This window comes from Strix uralensis, chromosome 4, assembly GCF_047716275.1.
Source record: "Strix uralensis isolate ZFMK-TIS-50842 chromosome 4, bStrUra1, whole genome shotgun sequence".
Taxonomy (NCBI): Eukaryota; Metazoa; Chordata; class Aves; order Strigiformes; family Strigidae; genus Strix; species Strix uralensis.
The window spans coordinates 121,641,851-121,658,539 of NC_133975.1; the positions used below are offsets into that span (position 1 = coordinate 121,641,851).

Here is a 16,689-nt window from a genome sequence, read left to right on the forward strand (position 1 = left end):
CTCAGGAAAACTGTAACTCCTTTGTCTTTTGGATTTTTCTCTAAATGAGCTAATACCTCAGTTAAATTTTTATATTGTTTCTCTGTTGACTTAATTCTTTATCTTGTTGCTTCCCATTTCTTTTGCCTATATAGATAAAATCTCTTCATAATAACTGGATTGTGTGCCTGACTTGAACAATAGCTGTTTCTGTCTGGATGCTAATTGGATGAAGTCAGACTATTAGCACTTCAAATTAAATGACTTTGCAAGAGTCCAATTACATTAATATTCTAATTCCAGCAATGCAGTGATGCCCTTGCTTGCTTTACAGGGACTCCACGTGAACACAGTCAGGCATATACAACGGAAACTTTGTGTTCAGTAGCATTTGTTATATGAAATACACTTGAGCCCTAACAGGCAGGCTGGATCTGCAGTATCTGGAGAGAGAGATCTGGATTTTTTTCACCTCCTCCTTTGTTTCCAGAACATGCTGGGACTCTCCACCACTTTAAACCAAAGGCATGAAACATGGCAGAAAGGAATATTAATTATGCTGATAAAACAGGCAGAGTATGGCAGAGAAACATGGTGGTTCCCTAGGATATAAATCCGTGCAAAAGCACTTTGTGAAGTTATGATGCAGTCTGACAATTTGTTCCTCTACCCACGCACAGCATCTTTTGATTTCATCAGCAATCGAAGAACAGCCAGTCTGCATTATAAGCAAGGTAGGCTTTTTGGAGAGAGAGAAACCAACCAACCAACCAAACAAACCAACCAAAAATACCTTCCCCTCCAGTCTGACATTGCAGCTGGCATTGCCATAATGGTTATATGCAAGAGGTGACTTTGTTAATTGTGCAAAATTAATTGTTTATCATTCTGTGGAAAGCATATATTTATTCTTATTTCCCAGGGATAACCCCATTTCCTAAAGAAATGAGACAATGCAGCCACAGGTTGCGTGCATCTCTCTGTTCATCTGATCCCCTGCCCTAATGTACTTGAGTGGGTTTTAACCCAGTTTTAACCAATTTTAAAGCTAGTTTTAACCAAACTGACAGAGGGTGGCTGACACAAAATAGTACATCCTTACACACTTCATGAAAATACATGGCTGAGGAGAGAGGATAGACTTTCGCTGCTCCTGCTGAAGAACAAAACACAGCATGAACGCAGCCTTTATTAGACATCAGAGACTCCACCCGGCAGCTCAATCTGAAGGTACACAGTCATGGTTTCCTTGCCTCTGTTGCTCACCAAATTCCCTGTATACTCTCCAGCTAACCTGTGTGTGCACAAGAGTAAATAAAGCAGCACAAATATTTAATACAAGCAACCTTTCCCATAGCAACAGCTGAAACAAAGCTGCATCCCTGTGATGCCTCCTCGCCCCAGGCTGCACCTCCTCACCTCCCCAACATCTCTGTTACCCCAAACAGGCAAAAGAGCTGCAAGTTTGGAGCTAATTTGGAGTCGCTGCTGCCCAACAGCCATGGCTGGAGCAAAAGGGAAAGAAGGAACTTCTTCCTTTCTCTTACTGAGTGCATTCGTGTGAGTAGCTCTTCTATTCTCAGCCAGATTTTCATCATGTTTTGCAGAAGTTAATCTGAGACTTTTCTCCTGCTCCAGATTTGTCTGAAGCTGAAGGATTTCAGTTTATTAGGAGGTGACAGATAGATGGATGGTCAGACAGACAAACAGGCTGCATGGTCCCGGCAGTTTCAGAAACCACACTGAAGTCCTAAGAATAAGTTTCCTGAAGAACTGAATACTGCCCCTTCCCCTGCCCCAAATACTGAAAGAAAACACGTTTGGACTTGATGTACAATTTGCACTGCCTGTTTTCCTCCTGATTGTGAGGACCCCATTCCAAACTGACCTCAATTTTCACTTAATTAGTAACCTACTTTGCCGTTCCTTTGGAACAGTTTTAGCTAATTCCTGGGGATTTTGCCTAATTCTAAAATGGTTGGGATTTTTTTTTTTCAGAACGAAATAAGCATTGCTTTAAGGAAGATGTTTCCCCTTTTGACAACAATACAACAGTAGCAGTAATAATAAATAAATAAATCACACAACACCCCAAATTTTAAAGATGAACTGTAGCAAGCTGAGCAATAAGGATGTTCAAAGTGATCCTAAAAATCCCTGCATTAAAATATCCTATCCATGTAGTAAGAGAAGAATAAAGCAATACTTCCTGAAGTAGCAGCTTAGTCTTCAGTAAAGAAACTGGGACCAACTTGGGAATTCCCTGCCCCTGATTTTGCCCCACAGACCTCCAGCAAGGACTGAGGATACTATAGTAATTGCAACTTCCTTCCGTTTTCCTTCAGCATCAGTGGAACAGGGAGAAAAATTTATCCACCAGACAAAGTACATAGCACACAATACAGAGTGGTTTAAAAAGACTTTCTCCAGACCACAGAAATGGGTAGCAATGTTCAATCAAATGCTGGGGTAATAAAATATTTCAAAGTGAATTTGTTAATTTTCACGTATTTAATAGACCTGGGGCCGTGTTTGGAGTTAGGTTATATTTAGCTGTGAGGAAGCACAGAAATAGTTGACAGCAGGAGGACCGGGAGGCAGTTTCCATGTACCAGTTTCCATCTCCCCCCCAGCTCTGGTGGAAGGCCAGAGGCTGGTTTGGCATTATTGGTGTGGAGGGACGGCCGGCTGCAGCCCTCCACATGGCACTGGCACCTGCAGGGGACACAGGGAGAGGAGGGAGCCTGTGGACCCAGGTCGGAGAGGCAATGGAGCCCGTCAGCTCCATCCCCTTGCCCCATGCACCGCAGTTTGGTAAAAGCCCCCCACTGCTTTCTACAGCATGGGCTGGGAAGGACGTAAAGTTTCTGTAAAAGTTTGAGAGCTATCTTCTAATTTCTGGACAGCAAGCTATCAGGGAAAGCAGCTGGCATGGAAAACATCAGGGCTGCAAAGTGAGGCAGACTGATGAAATCTGTGTTTGCGCAGGGCCTCTGGAGTCCTGCATGTGCAGCAGGTGAAGAAGAGATGCTGTCTGACCTTGCTCTCCTATCATATATACCTCTGTATAAACAATATAGACAATGTATACCCCATGCCAAAGGAGGGGTTTCTTTCAAGACAGGCGACCTGGCCTCTCTGCCTCAAAAGGGATCAGGAAAACAGGAAGGAAAAACATCTCAGGAGTAGTTTTTCACACCTTATCTCCTATTACTCAGGGTCCAGCCTCATTACTTCAGTGCTCGGAAAGCCCAAGTCTTGAACAGCAGCTGAGGGAAGTGTTTCTGCCACAGAAACCACTGCAGTGCTATGGGCTGTCAGCCTGGTCACATCCCTAGAAGAGCAGCCACCCAACAGCTTGGTTTCTAATCCTATGAGCTATCTAAACAGTTATACAAGGAAGACCCCAGGGACAGGTCTGTCAGAGAAAAACTGCAACTTAAATGCTGCTTGCTATCCATGGGATGGAAAGAGCCTTTTTAAAAAATAAATTATGGATATTGTTTGCTAGTGTGGTAAAGAACACATTACCTCAACCACCACCATGGCTTTTTTCAAGACAATCCATGATTTTATCCAGAGGGTTTTTTTTTTTTTTTGAAAGCTTGTATTATGAATATTCCATCTCCATTTGGACAGACAAGCCTAAAATTATTTTATTCGAGTCTTTTCATCTGGCTTTGATTGACAGGATTCCTCTGTGTATTTTTACATAGATTCTTTCCAGCAGTAAAAACTTTAGGTTCAACTTCGAAGGAAACTTCCTACACACATCTGTACCCACAGCCCTACACAGAGCAGTTTATGCAGAGATTTGGGACTGAAAATCCACATTACATCATTTGCATGCTTTTCCTGCTGCCACAAGAGGCCAGTGATTGTGTAACTTCCAGGCTCCTGTGTTTCACCCCCACCACACTGACATGGTTTCACAGGTACATCTGCCAGACACCATCTGGAGGCTAAAAATCATAACAACAGATTGGCTTCCTGAACATCCTGAGACCTCTCAGATAGGAGCTGGGCACATTTAAATATTAATGGCAGATCAAAAGACAATCATTTCTCCACTCAACATTCACGGCAGGTATCTCTGGCTACAAACTAACGCAGGAACGCCCCACGCACCTGCACTGCCAAAGGAGTTGTTATATGGGATGGGGTATATTAACAACACAACTCAGGGCCCTTATCTTTACTGCTGAACACTCTGATATGTCAGACAGATTATTTAGGAGAGGCGGTGAGAGAAAAGAGATTAGCTTTTGTATAGACACCTAAACGACCCACATTTTCAGAAATGCCCAGCAGCTAGCACCACCCGTTGTCACTTCTGGACAGTCTGAGTAAGAACTCTGTTCTCACCCCACAGTGAGCACAGAGCTGGTTTAGCCACTAGCCCTAATAAAGCTCAGGATATTCAAGAAGATGTCATGTCACACTGTAAAAAGGTCAGTTTAAAAAGGTCAGTTTTAAAATAGTTTTACAACCTCTAAACACTGGAGCTAGCTAGCTACAGTGAGGGGTTTGCTACAGCACAAGGAACCCAAAAGGGTCTTAGGAGAGAGCTAATCATCCTCTGAAACTGTTCAGAATAATACCCTAGGGAGGAATTCCACATGATCACAAAGAGAAGCATTAAATTTTTATCAGCATGAGTTCAGGCTGAATAAAGCAGACCTCCCAAATACGTGGTGATAAAACATTTACACTGCACCACTGTGTTTTCTTCCAAAACCAGAAAAGCATTTAGAGGAGACATGGCACTAGAAAATTCAGCACTGCTACATTATGTGGAAGCTCCCTGAGAGTCTTCAACACTTTCTGACCCATTCTTCTCTTATAGGAATGAAAGAAATACTGACAAAGCAAGAGGTGGGCAAAACTTGGCACAGGAGGCATCAGATACAGGCAAGGTAAAGGAAAGGGAAGAGTATTTGTAATGCATTCATCTGCTGCCAGTATCAGGATGTATCTTATCTTTCTGTTGCTTCCCACTTCTCAGCAAAGTGGAGGAAGCGCTATATAAAGATTCAGAGTCACTAACCCAGCTCCTGAGAGCTGCACAGCACCGACTGCCAGCGCATTGGCAGTGTTCCTCTGCCGCCTTCATCGCAACCGCTCTGCTGGCGTTCATTCGCTCGCAGCAAGTTTTTTCCTGTGAAGGAGAAAGATGTGGTCCTTGAGGAACCAAAATTAGATAATTTCTAATGATATTTCTAAATTATCAAGTAAATTAAAAAAGGAACCTCTGTTTTTTCCCATCCTGAACAACCATGTTATCTGTACTGTTAACACCTTAGATCTCCAGCACATTATTTACTGGCTCTCAAGACTCTTAAAACTCAATTAATAAGAGAGCATTAAGGCCACATTCCAACAAGGATTTAAGTGACTGTTTCCTTTAGTTTCGAAGAGAATATTCAGCCTCTCAGCTGTACACAACTATTTAGTGAGAAGGAAATAGTGGTGTGGAGTGGTGCTTGTACGCTCCATGGCTACATGACAACAAATGCCTTGGAGTCAATGTCTGAAAATTGCACAAACTGCAAACCAATTTAACACAGATGATCTTGACACAGCACAGAATCACTGGATTTTAAGGCAGCTTCCCTGGAGCCTGTTTGTTTGAATGAATGGAATTTAATCGTATTTTCTGCACGATGTTTTAATGGGGCTTCCAAGCCCAGTAAAGATTACATGTTCACTGAGGTTTTCTTGACTGTTACCACCCTCTTCACAGTTAAATACACCTTAGGTGGGCAAAATAGATAAAATGGCAGCAAAATATAAGCTTTCATGCTCAAAATGTGTTTTACATCAGGAAAAAGAAAACTGCACTGATTTTGTCAATGAGGGTAGGAAAATGAACTGGGCACACCCTAGTCCTGATTCCTACTAACCTTTACCCTGGGTAACCATTTAGGTCTGTGCAAAAGGAAAGCAAAGAGCTGTAAAATATCTTCTGGATCAAAACAGTTATGGATCCCACATTGTACAAGTGGGACCTGAGTCCTTCATGTCTGCAACTGCCTACCCCCACCCTTTGCATGTGTAAATACAACTGAGAAAAAGCATAGTAACATCTGCTTCCCAGTCTCAGGGGGCCACCAAACACATATAAATCAGGAACTCCAAGCTGGACTGTAGTCTTACATAAAATATATAACACAACAGATCTGCTGTGGTACAACTAGTTCCAAGAAGGAGCAGATGTACCTTCTGATATTAATTTATTCTAACATTTTTTGAAGGGAAGAAATGGAGAGAGATACTGATATGTATGGCAGGTCCTGACTGATATTTAAAACCTTTGGCATTACCATATGAGCCTGGAAATAACTGCCAGTGCTATTAGTTGCTGTCAATGATGACAGCATGTAAATGACTATCTAATCTGCATATACAATTAAATAATTAGATGCCATATGTAAGAGCAGTTATTTATAGGCGTGGAATCAGAAAAAAATTAAGCCCCGTCTTCATAACGTATCATCTCACAAATCAGATCCTCCTGAACATAGGTACAGATCTTCATTTCTGAGTGTTCCATCTTAGGTTAAAAAAAATATTTAAAAATCACAATTAATATTTCATATTATTGATTTTTCCCCTGTGATGCACTGAATCAGTCATGCCTGCATCTAGCCTGCTGGCAGGAAGCTATAGCTGCTGTTCCACAAAATGCCTGTCAAGTTTCGGAGCTCATTATGAACAAGCCAGGAAAAAAACCCGTCCTGCTGAAGGCCCGTCCACTGCGTCCAATGAAGGCTTGATCTATTCTTACAAACAGCTGACCTAGATTCTCTGCCTGAATGAGAGCATTTCCCAGCATCAAGGCTGTTCAGAGAGTGAGAAATTCACGTATCGCTTATCATGAGAGAGGAGGGAAAAAAAGGAAGAGGATATAATCTTAAGGGAAAGCGATGGCATCCATTAGTCATAAAAGAGCTTTATCCATATCTGCACAAAGCACTCCCCGACATGCTTCTGCTCTCATTTCAGAGTCTGGAAAGGACTGCAGCCCTCATTTCAGCACACGCAGCAGGCCAGGCAGCCACAGCTCCATGGAGAGGCTGAGATGTGCCAAAGCCGTGGAGGACACGACCACACAGCGGGGTGGCCAGCTTGCCACTCCAGAGCCACCCGCGGCTTTCCGGCAGCTCAGAGGCAGCTCCTGCCCTTGGGCTGCCGGCAAGGACTGCTGGTTCACACCATGCCAAGAGGAAATGAGCCAGCAAGGTCTACTAAGCCCTACACTGCCAGGTCATGATGGGATCCAGCTGCAGACACAGTGCACATCCATCACCCCTGGGAAGCTAGGGAGGCCTTCACGAGGCAATGCCATGTCCTGCTGGTGAACCATACAGGACACTTCTCTATCTGCCACCTCTCCAAGAGATGGGGAGCGCATCCCTGTGGCACTCAATAACGTAATGATGGTGGTATGTGGCACAGAGGGACAGAAAGGCTGGTCAGCCCTGGAGTAAGGACCTCCAAGTCCTTCTCTTCCTGCCTCTGCTACTGATCCATTTTGTCTACAATCACATTCCTCATCTCCCCGAGATCCTAGAGGGCCCCTCCATAAGCCAGGCCCAGTAACCTTTCATATTAACCACTAATATTCACCAGACCAGTGATCAGGGGGCCCTGAGGGTGTCCATCGTTGTGAGGGATGCCAGCTTGATGCTTGCCCTTGGTGGCTGCTGTCACTGCTATCACTGATGCTGAGCTGCCCACAGGGAGCAGCTCCAGATCCAAGCCAGCACCTAAGCAGTATTCCCTTGGGCAGGATGAGGAGCTGGCAGGCAGGGGCTAGTGCAAGACACTCTCATGTCCCCCAGTGTACAGCTCCCACCCCAGGGCAATGCTGCAGTGCTGGCTGCAGGGACAAGGACAGAAGCACAGACTGAGTCCCTGGGGCGGGCAGGAGCTGGGCAGTCAAGGGAAGTTTCCTTCAATACCAGGCTGTTTTGATTTGTCTCACAGATGGACAGAAAGCTAAATTCACATACATAAATTTGGGTCATCTGATCACAGATATTCTGCCCTTTCTCCAGACATGAACATCCCAGACTGAGTCTACAGAAGAGGACTGCTGCTCACGTGGACCCTCACTGACTGCACTGCACAGGCACAACCCACATGTCCAGCCCACACAGAAGGCAAGCGACTGCGGTGGGCCACGCTGCCAGCAAGCATCCCCCCTTCCCCTCTTCTCTAAGACCAGAGGGACCACCGAGAGGAGAGTATAAGATCTAATTAATCACCTCTCAATTCAGCTCTGGTTCAGCAAATACAAATACCGCATCAGGCAATTGGGTCTTCCTCACCAACTTATTTTTTGCATGTGGGCAACATGCAAACTAGGTCAGTATTATTCCTACCAAAACACTCGCTATGGGTGTTATTTTTAGAAAACCATGTGATTGTCTGACTTTTATTTATGAGAGCACAGAAAGATCCACTGTATATTTTCCTGTCTGTCTTGTTTGGGGTGCTTTGTTTTTTTAGTTCTTTGGGTGGGTTACTGAGATCTCAGGCCTCTTTTTAAAAGGCAAAGTCAGACTCAATCAAGAGACCTTGCAGGTCACATGCCTTGGCAGTCAATGAAACAAAGCACATGCAGCAGTGAGCAAACCAAACCAGACAAGAGCACGGAGAGGCTATGAAAAGGCAAGACAGGGACACAGGTAACAAGGGACAAGGATATGGAGCGGAAAAGATGCCAGGAGGTTATGGGAGATGGGGAATCAGGCAGAGTTTGAAGGATGATAGAAAACACTGCACTTAGATCTTCACAACTCCTGAAAGGATAAACCCAAGATCTCAGCAGCTAGACAAAAGTCAGCAGGAGAGCCAAGTTCAGCATCAGAAAACTTGTCCAGAGATTCCAGTTTATCTTCTGAGACCTTTTCTTACCTCCTTGGCACAAACAAAACAACTTGAGGCAATAAAATCCTGTACCAGCTTTTCATTCAGCAGGCTGGTATCACAACCCTGACAGATATCCATCAGACAACCAAGCCAGGGTGGATCCCCTCGAGGGGAGAGGGCCCCTATGGCCGACACCTAGCAGGGACCCACTGTGTCCAGGTTTCTACCTGCCTGCTTTTCATCTGGCCTGTCTGAGGAATCCAGAGTCTTTGCCCAGTGCAGAAGTTAACAGGCAATTCAAGTTCAGGGGATGTGAATCCTTTTACTAACCTTGCATGGCCAGTGTGAAGAAGTCTACATCTCTGCTGATAATCCAGACTGCTTTTATAACCAGAAAAAAGGCACTGACATAGGTAGTGCCCTTCCTCTCAAGCGAATGCAGACATCTAAAATAGGCCTGTCAAGCAGCATACCAGCACTGCCTAATTCTCTCCATCAACAATAGAAGGAATTCAGAATGAGTAGCTCAGACGTCAATGTATGTATTTCAGAGCAGATGAACCACAGCCTGAATTTCTAGAAATTAACCACCACAAAAAGTATCAGAAACTAGTCTCCAGGCCCACAGGTCTTCTGACTTTCTACTCACGTAAAAAATTTAGACGTATATGATCTGCAAGGGCACAGGGTCAGCTGTATGGCTGATGAGTCATGTGCCTTTATGGGCTGCATTTCTGGCAACGGCCCCTGCAACAGTTGCTTGCTGTGGCAAGTCATCTCGGCAGGAGGGGAGCCCCGCATGGGAATCCTGCTTGCCCACCTCCCAGGATAGCACCACTAGCACAGGACTTCTGCACAGCTGGGAGACACTGCTGGTTCTCAGCTTCAAAACTGTGCAAGCAACATCAGATTTTGCCGCTGAGAGGATGAAAGCACAGGGACAGGCTGCTCCTGTCATGGGGGAAAGGGAAGGAGTTGAGCTGGCTGGGAGGGTCTGGTGCTTGCTGACACCTTTTCTGCCTCCGCCTGAGAACTGGGGCCCTTTTGGGGTCCCAATTGCCTCTTTGGCAATCCACCAGCATGCTGCATACACTCGAATTCAGAAAAGCTGTTTTCAACTGTCCTTTGTAATTGATCTCAAGCCCTGAGGCTCCCATCCCTGGCAGCCTGCCTCCCTGAGCTAACTGCTTGTACCAGCTAGGTGACTCCCCCAAAACAGAAACAAGAACTTCAAAAGAAACAACACAGGCAGAGACAAAGACAACTGGACCAGATGCAACTCAACTTCCAAACTACAAATAACATTTATTTCTCCAGCAAAGACCATGCTGCCACAAAGCATTAGGTATGCACTGTAGAAAAAGCTATAAAAACTACGTCCTCCACGCAGGCTGGCAACTGTAGATTTTCCTACAAACAGAAACAACACAAATGAATGGTGAAAGGTGAGGCCCTCTTACATGTGGCACAGCATGGGAACTCAGCTCTGTGCTTCAGGAGTGGTGTGTGAGAATCATATGCAGGGATGCTCAGAGGTGTTTAAAGAACATGGGACACATCCTGCAAACTTGCTGGAATGGCCTGGGTAATACAAACTGGCTGGAGGGTTAGCCATGCATCACTGTGTCATCATCTAACACTGCTATGACACATGATTCTAACATTGCTCCCAGGAAAACCAGCGGTTTGGGATAAACATGAAGACAGCTTCTTATACCCCAAACTTTCCGGTTTTTTTCCATCCCTTATATAAGACTTGCACATGGTCACTTCTGCTACCTATCACCTGCAACACATCTCATGTGATGTTGCACTGAATTTTCTGTAACTACAGCTTTTTGGGATTAATTCATACAAAAATAAAATGTACTTTATCAGTCACTGACATACGCATTCTCTATCTTATTGTTAAAACCAGCAAACTAATACTGCCTTGAAAAGAACCAAAGGCAGCAATTATTCTCTGCACTCGTTAGTATCAAAAACTGTTTTCCAGCCATTTCAGTTACCCTCCTGAAATTACACAGTTACGTGTTGGTGCCAGATTCCCATTTATCCAAAGAGCTTTTTGTATCAACAACAAACAATAGCTTCTTCATTTATCAGGCTTCCCATAAGAGGAAGAACTCATGTTACAACGGAAGGGCCACATAATCATGCCTTACTAGCTCAAGGTACATGGGACTTTCAGAAGTCCCTTAGAAATTTCAGTATACACAACACCTAGGAGAGTTATGAGCAGCCCAAGGAAAACAGTCTCATCTCAGTAACAGAAGAAGTACTAATGAGTGCAGGACAATAGGCACAGGCAGGCTGGCAAACAAAAAGCAGAAGGAGAAGTGTAATGGAAGCCAGGTTATCAGCTGTCCTGTAACAAGAGAGCTGGTGCAGGTCTGCTCTGTTGCCCACCAGCACCATGCACTGTGTCACTGAAGCTCATAGAGCCACCCCAAAGCTGAAGCCGTTGCAGAGGTAAGAAATGCAACTCCTCTGTTTCTGCTAATCAGGGCACAAGTCCTCTCCTCCTCGAACTGAATTGATGTCCCCTCACTGCTCCGTTTCCTCACGGGCAATGTGCATGCATCATCCCAGTGCAAAGCTGCTGTGAGAGCAGATTCAGGGTCACATCAGAGTGGCACACACAAGACAGTCCTGAATTCCCTCATTCTTTAAACATCTTTTTTTGGTTTGGGTTTTTTTTTTTTTTTACAAGCATGAAATGAAGACGGTCTTTTTCAGGGAGGTTAATGTTTTATTTAAGATGGCCTGCTAGCACCATGAATTTTACATGACAGAAGCTCCATCCCACAACATTCTTAAACCTCTCCTCCTCAGTCAGCAGGGCTCTGATCCTGCAGCCAGGAGATGTGGCACCTCCCCCTGGGAGCGCTGGCATGGGGGCTGACTCATGTTGTTCACAAGCACATCCCTTCTCCTGACTGACCACCACTTGAAAACACAGCCTGCCCTGAAGCATCGCCTTAGAGACCTTCCCAGGAGACAAATCTGCTGCATCAGCTCCTCCTCCCAATGCTTCCCACAGAAATTCCCCCCCATGAAGGCTGTTTGGAGATGCACAGATGTGAGCAGAGGGTGGGCAGGTCTAGCGGAGCGTCCTATCTGCTGCAAGGCCTCTGGAGGTCGCAGATAAGCAAACACAGGCAAGGGCAATGCTAAGGACATAGATATAGAAGCAAAACAAGACAGGCAGCAGATCAGACGTACCTTCCCACGATTTTGGGTCTAGTGCAGGACTCTGTTGATGTCTGTGGAGCTATGCCCGACAATAAGTGTTCAGAAAGGTCAGATTTTACAGTAAACCAACCATATTCAATTCTCAATTAGTCATGGAAGATTAGCTGAGTTGGTGATTAACCAGACATTTCCTCCCCATAGCAACCATGGCTACACCACCATGCCACCACACATGTAACACAGGGCACACGAGCCTCTGGGCCATGCCCCACTTGGACCCCAGCAGGTTAAAGCTGTCCCTGCTCAGCACCAAGACTGGCAGGCTTGTTACAAGTCCTTCACAGGTAGAAGACCTGAGTATAACTAACATATAGCCTGTACTAGCCAGGATCTGGTTTTATCTAGGTTATCCCATCCCATATTGTTTTCGATAGCTGAAAGCTGACAGTATCTAAGTGAACCAGTCAAAGCTAAAACAAGAACACGCTGCGTAGCCTGCAAAAGCTGTCCCAAGCGTTAGGCAGCTGGTGTGCTGACACCGTTGCCTATGTGCTGAGTAATGATGTCTCACTGTTTCTTTGTGCTCCTTTACCCATCTCTTTCCATCTGTCGTTCCTTGTCTTCCACTTGGATTGTATGCTGTTCAAAGCAGGGCCTTCTGTTAGCACCTAGGAGATCATCTGTGACAGGGCACCACAAAATCGGTCTGATCAATTCACGTGAGTGATTAGTGAATCAGAGTCGACATTGTACAAGGATGTGTGTATAAATGGGTTAAGCATGGTGTGTCTGGATGGAAAACGTGACTCAGAAGTGTTACTAACATTATTCTTGCTCATGTCCATAAACCTAAGAAATGGAAGAAATGGAGTGGGTAGAAAAAGACACAAAGGCAAAGAGACAGCAGGCTGGCGGGCAAGCATCTCTCTCAGATACAAATGCACGAAATTATGGGTACACAGATCAGATGACGAGAAGAGCTGAGCATTTGCAACTCCTACACACATTCTCATTTCTTCTTTTATAGCTATTAACTTTGCCTGCTTCTCCATTTTGGTTTTGCTTCATCTTTCACATGCACAGACCAAGACATGGATCTTATCTTCATGTATCCCAGTGACTTACTGGCGTATCATGCACATGCACAGCTACAGCCACAGGTCGAGGCATCTCTTTCGCTGCCTTCTGTACATGATGATAGAGCAACTACGCTGGTCACCAGGACAACAGTCACAGCCTGTCAAACCGATAAGAAGTTGGTTGGCTGGGTTCATGCTCTGAGAGAGAGCAAGACTGAGGCAATAAATGTAATACACAGCAGTGAACTGCAAATGGCATTTGCTTTTCCCCTTAGGGAGTTGGAATGAAAACAAACATGAGAGCAACAAAGAATGAAGAGGGTCTGAAGAGAAGAGGCTTGCTGTTTAACCCTTAAAACTCCACAGTTAATGGGAAATGGGAAAGATTCAAGCAAGACATGGGATTGGAGGTCGGACGTAGGGCTTATCTCAGCCCTCTCATGCAAAGGGAACAGTTTTGAGTCCACATAGTCCCCAATTTCCAAAAGTGACCAAAGCTACTGTCATGCCAATAGGCTCAGAGGTTGGCCCTGCTGGACATCAAAGCAAGGGACAACTAAAAGAAATAAGCATTACATTCTAGGCATTCTCTGTTGCTAGAATTGCCTCTTGCTAACAGCAGCCAGGACTGCTAAAGGACCGCACTACCTCATGCCAACACCAAAGGTGTCTCCTGTCTGGATGTGAAACCACTGCACGAGGAGAAAGTTACCACTTCTCACAAAACAGACCCCCAAAACAGCATTGAGCTGAATCCAGAATTGGAGCGTGCCATTCAAGAAAATTATTTTGCCAAACGGGCATTTGGTAGATACGGAGGTCAAGTTGTAAATCTAATTTTTGGAATGCTGCTAAAGTTCAGGGAAACACAGAACTGGTATCTCTCACGTTCAGTCTTACAGCTTCAAGGCGCACAGTCCAACCATTTTGCCAGTGCAAAAACAGATATGAAAAATGGTCTGAAAAGAAAACCAGTTGTAACTGGAAGTCAAGTCCATTATATCATGTTATCTATAGCCTATGTCAGGGGGAATGTTATAAACAGAATTTATCAAAGTGCTAAAGCCTTGTCACAACAAGAAGGAATTGTGCATATCCAGGTGAAGTCCAAGAATGCTGATTAGACCATTCCTCATAAAACTGATAAGAAACGCTGTCCTGTCTCTTTGAGAGATACTCCTGGACACAGCAGGGCTTGTGCAAGAGCAAGGCTTGCATTAGCTGTGTTCAAAATAAGGTCTGGAAATGCAGGTCACAATGGTCAAGCTCTAATCTAAATGGGAACAGAGGAACAATACAAATGCTGTCATGCTGTATGGCACGGGATCAGGCAGACACACCAGCCAGTGCTAAAGGGGTAGGTGATGCCTAAAGGTCTCCTCCCCAGCTCTGCTCCCTGCTCCTTCCTAGACACAGAGGAGGAACTTCAGTCTCATTCTCCTGTCTTCCAGCTGTGATTCAGCAGTGAATTCCCTTGTTAGAAAGGTGCCCCCACATTCAGATACCCTCTCTGTCCCCTAGGGAGAGGGGAACTGCAAAGCCAGCTGCACAAATATCTCTGCTTGGCTGGGACCAACGTATACACAATGGTCCAACACATTCAAGGCCTTTCTGAGCACAACAAAGCAATGCCAAGAAACAGAAAAATGTCATCAAGGCCATATAGGTGGGTTTCTTGCATTTGTTCTGCATCTCAGTCAAAACAGGCAGGCATAATGCAAGGACACAAAGAGGCCTTTCTCAGCAAGCAGTGTGGCATGCACTCCTGGGTCACCTCAGGCGGCTGTCTGTCTGCCGGGTCCCCTTTCCCCTGTTTTGATTGTAGCTGCATCCTTTCTGTATCAAGATGTGGATTCTTAATGCATGCTCACCTTTGCCCTCAGCTACAAGCTGTTTCTGCTTAGCTAATGCTTTTCTTGGCAGGCTCAGCCAGGCAAGCCAGAGTTCAGTTTGCACTCCGATCAGATGACTGGCTCTGGGAAATGCTGCAGAGATATGGCCAAAATGAACTGAAGTCACTTACATGGGGCTGCAAATTGCTCTGGGTTGGTAGTCGGCCAGATTCTGGCCCATGACCGGGCATCCAGCCACAGCCAAAGGACAAATCAAAATAAACAAACCAGGAGTTTCTTCCAGGGACGTATTATGAAGAGATTTTCAAAGCAGGATTTAAGAACAGCATCCTGTCTGTTCTTAATGCCTTAGCACGGACTGTGCACAATGACAGACCCTCTAAAAAGCTTTAAACACAGCTAGTGTAAGTGGGAAATGGGGAAGATGTAAGACACAGGACAAGAGCTGAGACACACAGGGCTTTTCACAGCTCTGGCACAGCTCTCCAATATGCAAGTGATGCATGCCAAGCTTTCAAAAGCGGTCAGAGCACATGGCTGAAGCTTAGCTGATCCTGAGTAAAGGCTTAAGAATTTGAGTTCATTTTATCTGATATTTTTTATTTGTTGAGAAGCAGCCATTAGTCAGCACTCCATGAAAGAGACTGCTATGGGAAACCCATGGCTAATAACACTCCTTTGATTCACTTGTTCTCATTAGCAGATTTTTCAGAAGAATATATTGCACAGCCTTTTGTGCAATAGCCCTGTGCAGAGTACATGGATGTAGGGAGACGGACCTCCTGAACATTAATCACATCTTCCAAAGATGTCTCAACAGAAATACGTAGGTTGGAATCACTATGGCAAACACACTACTGTTTGCAGATCTGAGTACAATAAGTAAACAGGCAAAAATCAGGCAAATCTGTCACAACCTGAAGTGAGCTACAGAACTGCCTCTTTAAGACCTTCGCTAGGGTAAGAGAAGACATTACCGAGCAGTTTACTCCATACCAGGGGATAAGGAGGTTTGTGCTGACTCTCAAGCAACCTAGCTAGCAGGCTGTGACTTGGCAGCCCACCGCTACTTTGCCTGTTTTCCTGCTGCTCCAGGAATTGAGTAAGCTGTGAGCAATCCGCCTGCACACGTCACAGCATATGCCTCCCCGTGCACCAGAATTAGCACACTGCCAGACAAGGTGCAGGGGCCAAGTTGTTCACCCTCTTGCCCACCCAAACATTTTGCAGGGTGCAGAACACAGTAGCTCAGGACTCTCTGCAGAGGAAGCGATGGGACTCCCTTGCACCTGCAAAGGGAGACATTTCAAGCTTCATCTGCATGACTCAGCTGTTCATTGCAGGTCTCTGTGGGAGCAGCAGTGGCACAGAGATTCATAATTCATTACCTATAAAACAAAAAGAAGTTTTTATCAAATGTGTACTAGTTAACATCCTCCAGAGTGCAGAGACTCACACAGAGACTTACCCTCACAGCAGATGGACTAAGCTATCAAAACCCCTTGTTGCAGCACTTCTTGTCTCAGTGCACCAGGAAAAAAGGCAAGCAGGGAAAATAAGGACCTTCTTTAGCCACAGGTGCTACTAATCAAAAGAACTGGATATCCTAAAACTAAAAATAACTGTTTATATAAGCATACATCTTTGAAGACAGAAGTATTATATCTGTATGGTATAATCAGGGATAAGTGCACAAAGCCACTACC

General features: G+C 45.1%; 1 protein-coding gene across 7 annotated transcripts in view; it reads right to left on the reverse strand.

Moving 5' to 3' along the window:
- The window catches only part of LOC141943479 (exocyst complex component 3-like protein 2), a 44,051-nt gene extending 28,931 nt beyond the window's left edge, over positions 1-15,120 (reverse strand). For 2 of the 7 annotated variants that reach the window (XM_074868867.1, XM_074868860.1), the window contains exon 1: positions 14,905-15,120. In XM_074868867.1, the coding sequence (XP_074724968.1) occupies positions 14,905-14,961 (57 nt within the window). In that variant the 5' untranslated portion in view covers positions 14,962-15,120. Of the gene's footprint in view, positions 1-5,026; positions 5,138-12,081; positions 12,610-13,086; positions 13,289-14,904 lie in introns of those variants that run through there. The other 5 variants (XM_074868856.1, XM_074868857.1, XM_074868858.1 and 2 more) reach the window with 5 other exon arrangements.
- Between the last annotated feature and the right edge of the window lie 1,569 nt (positions 15,121-16,689).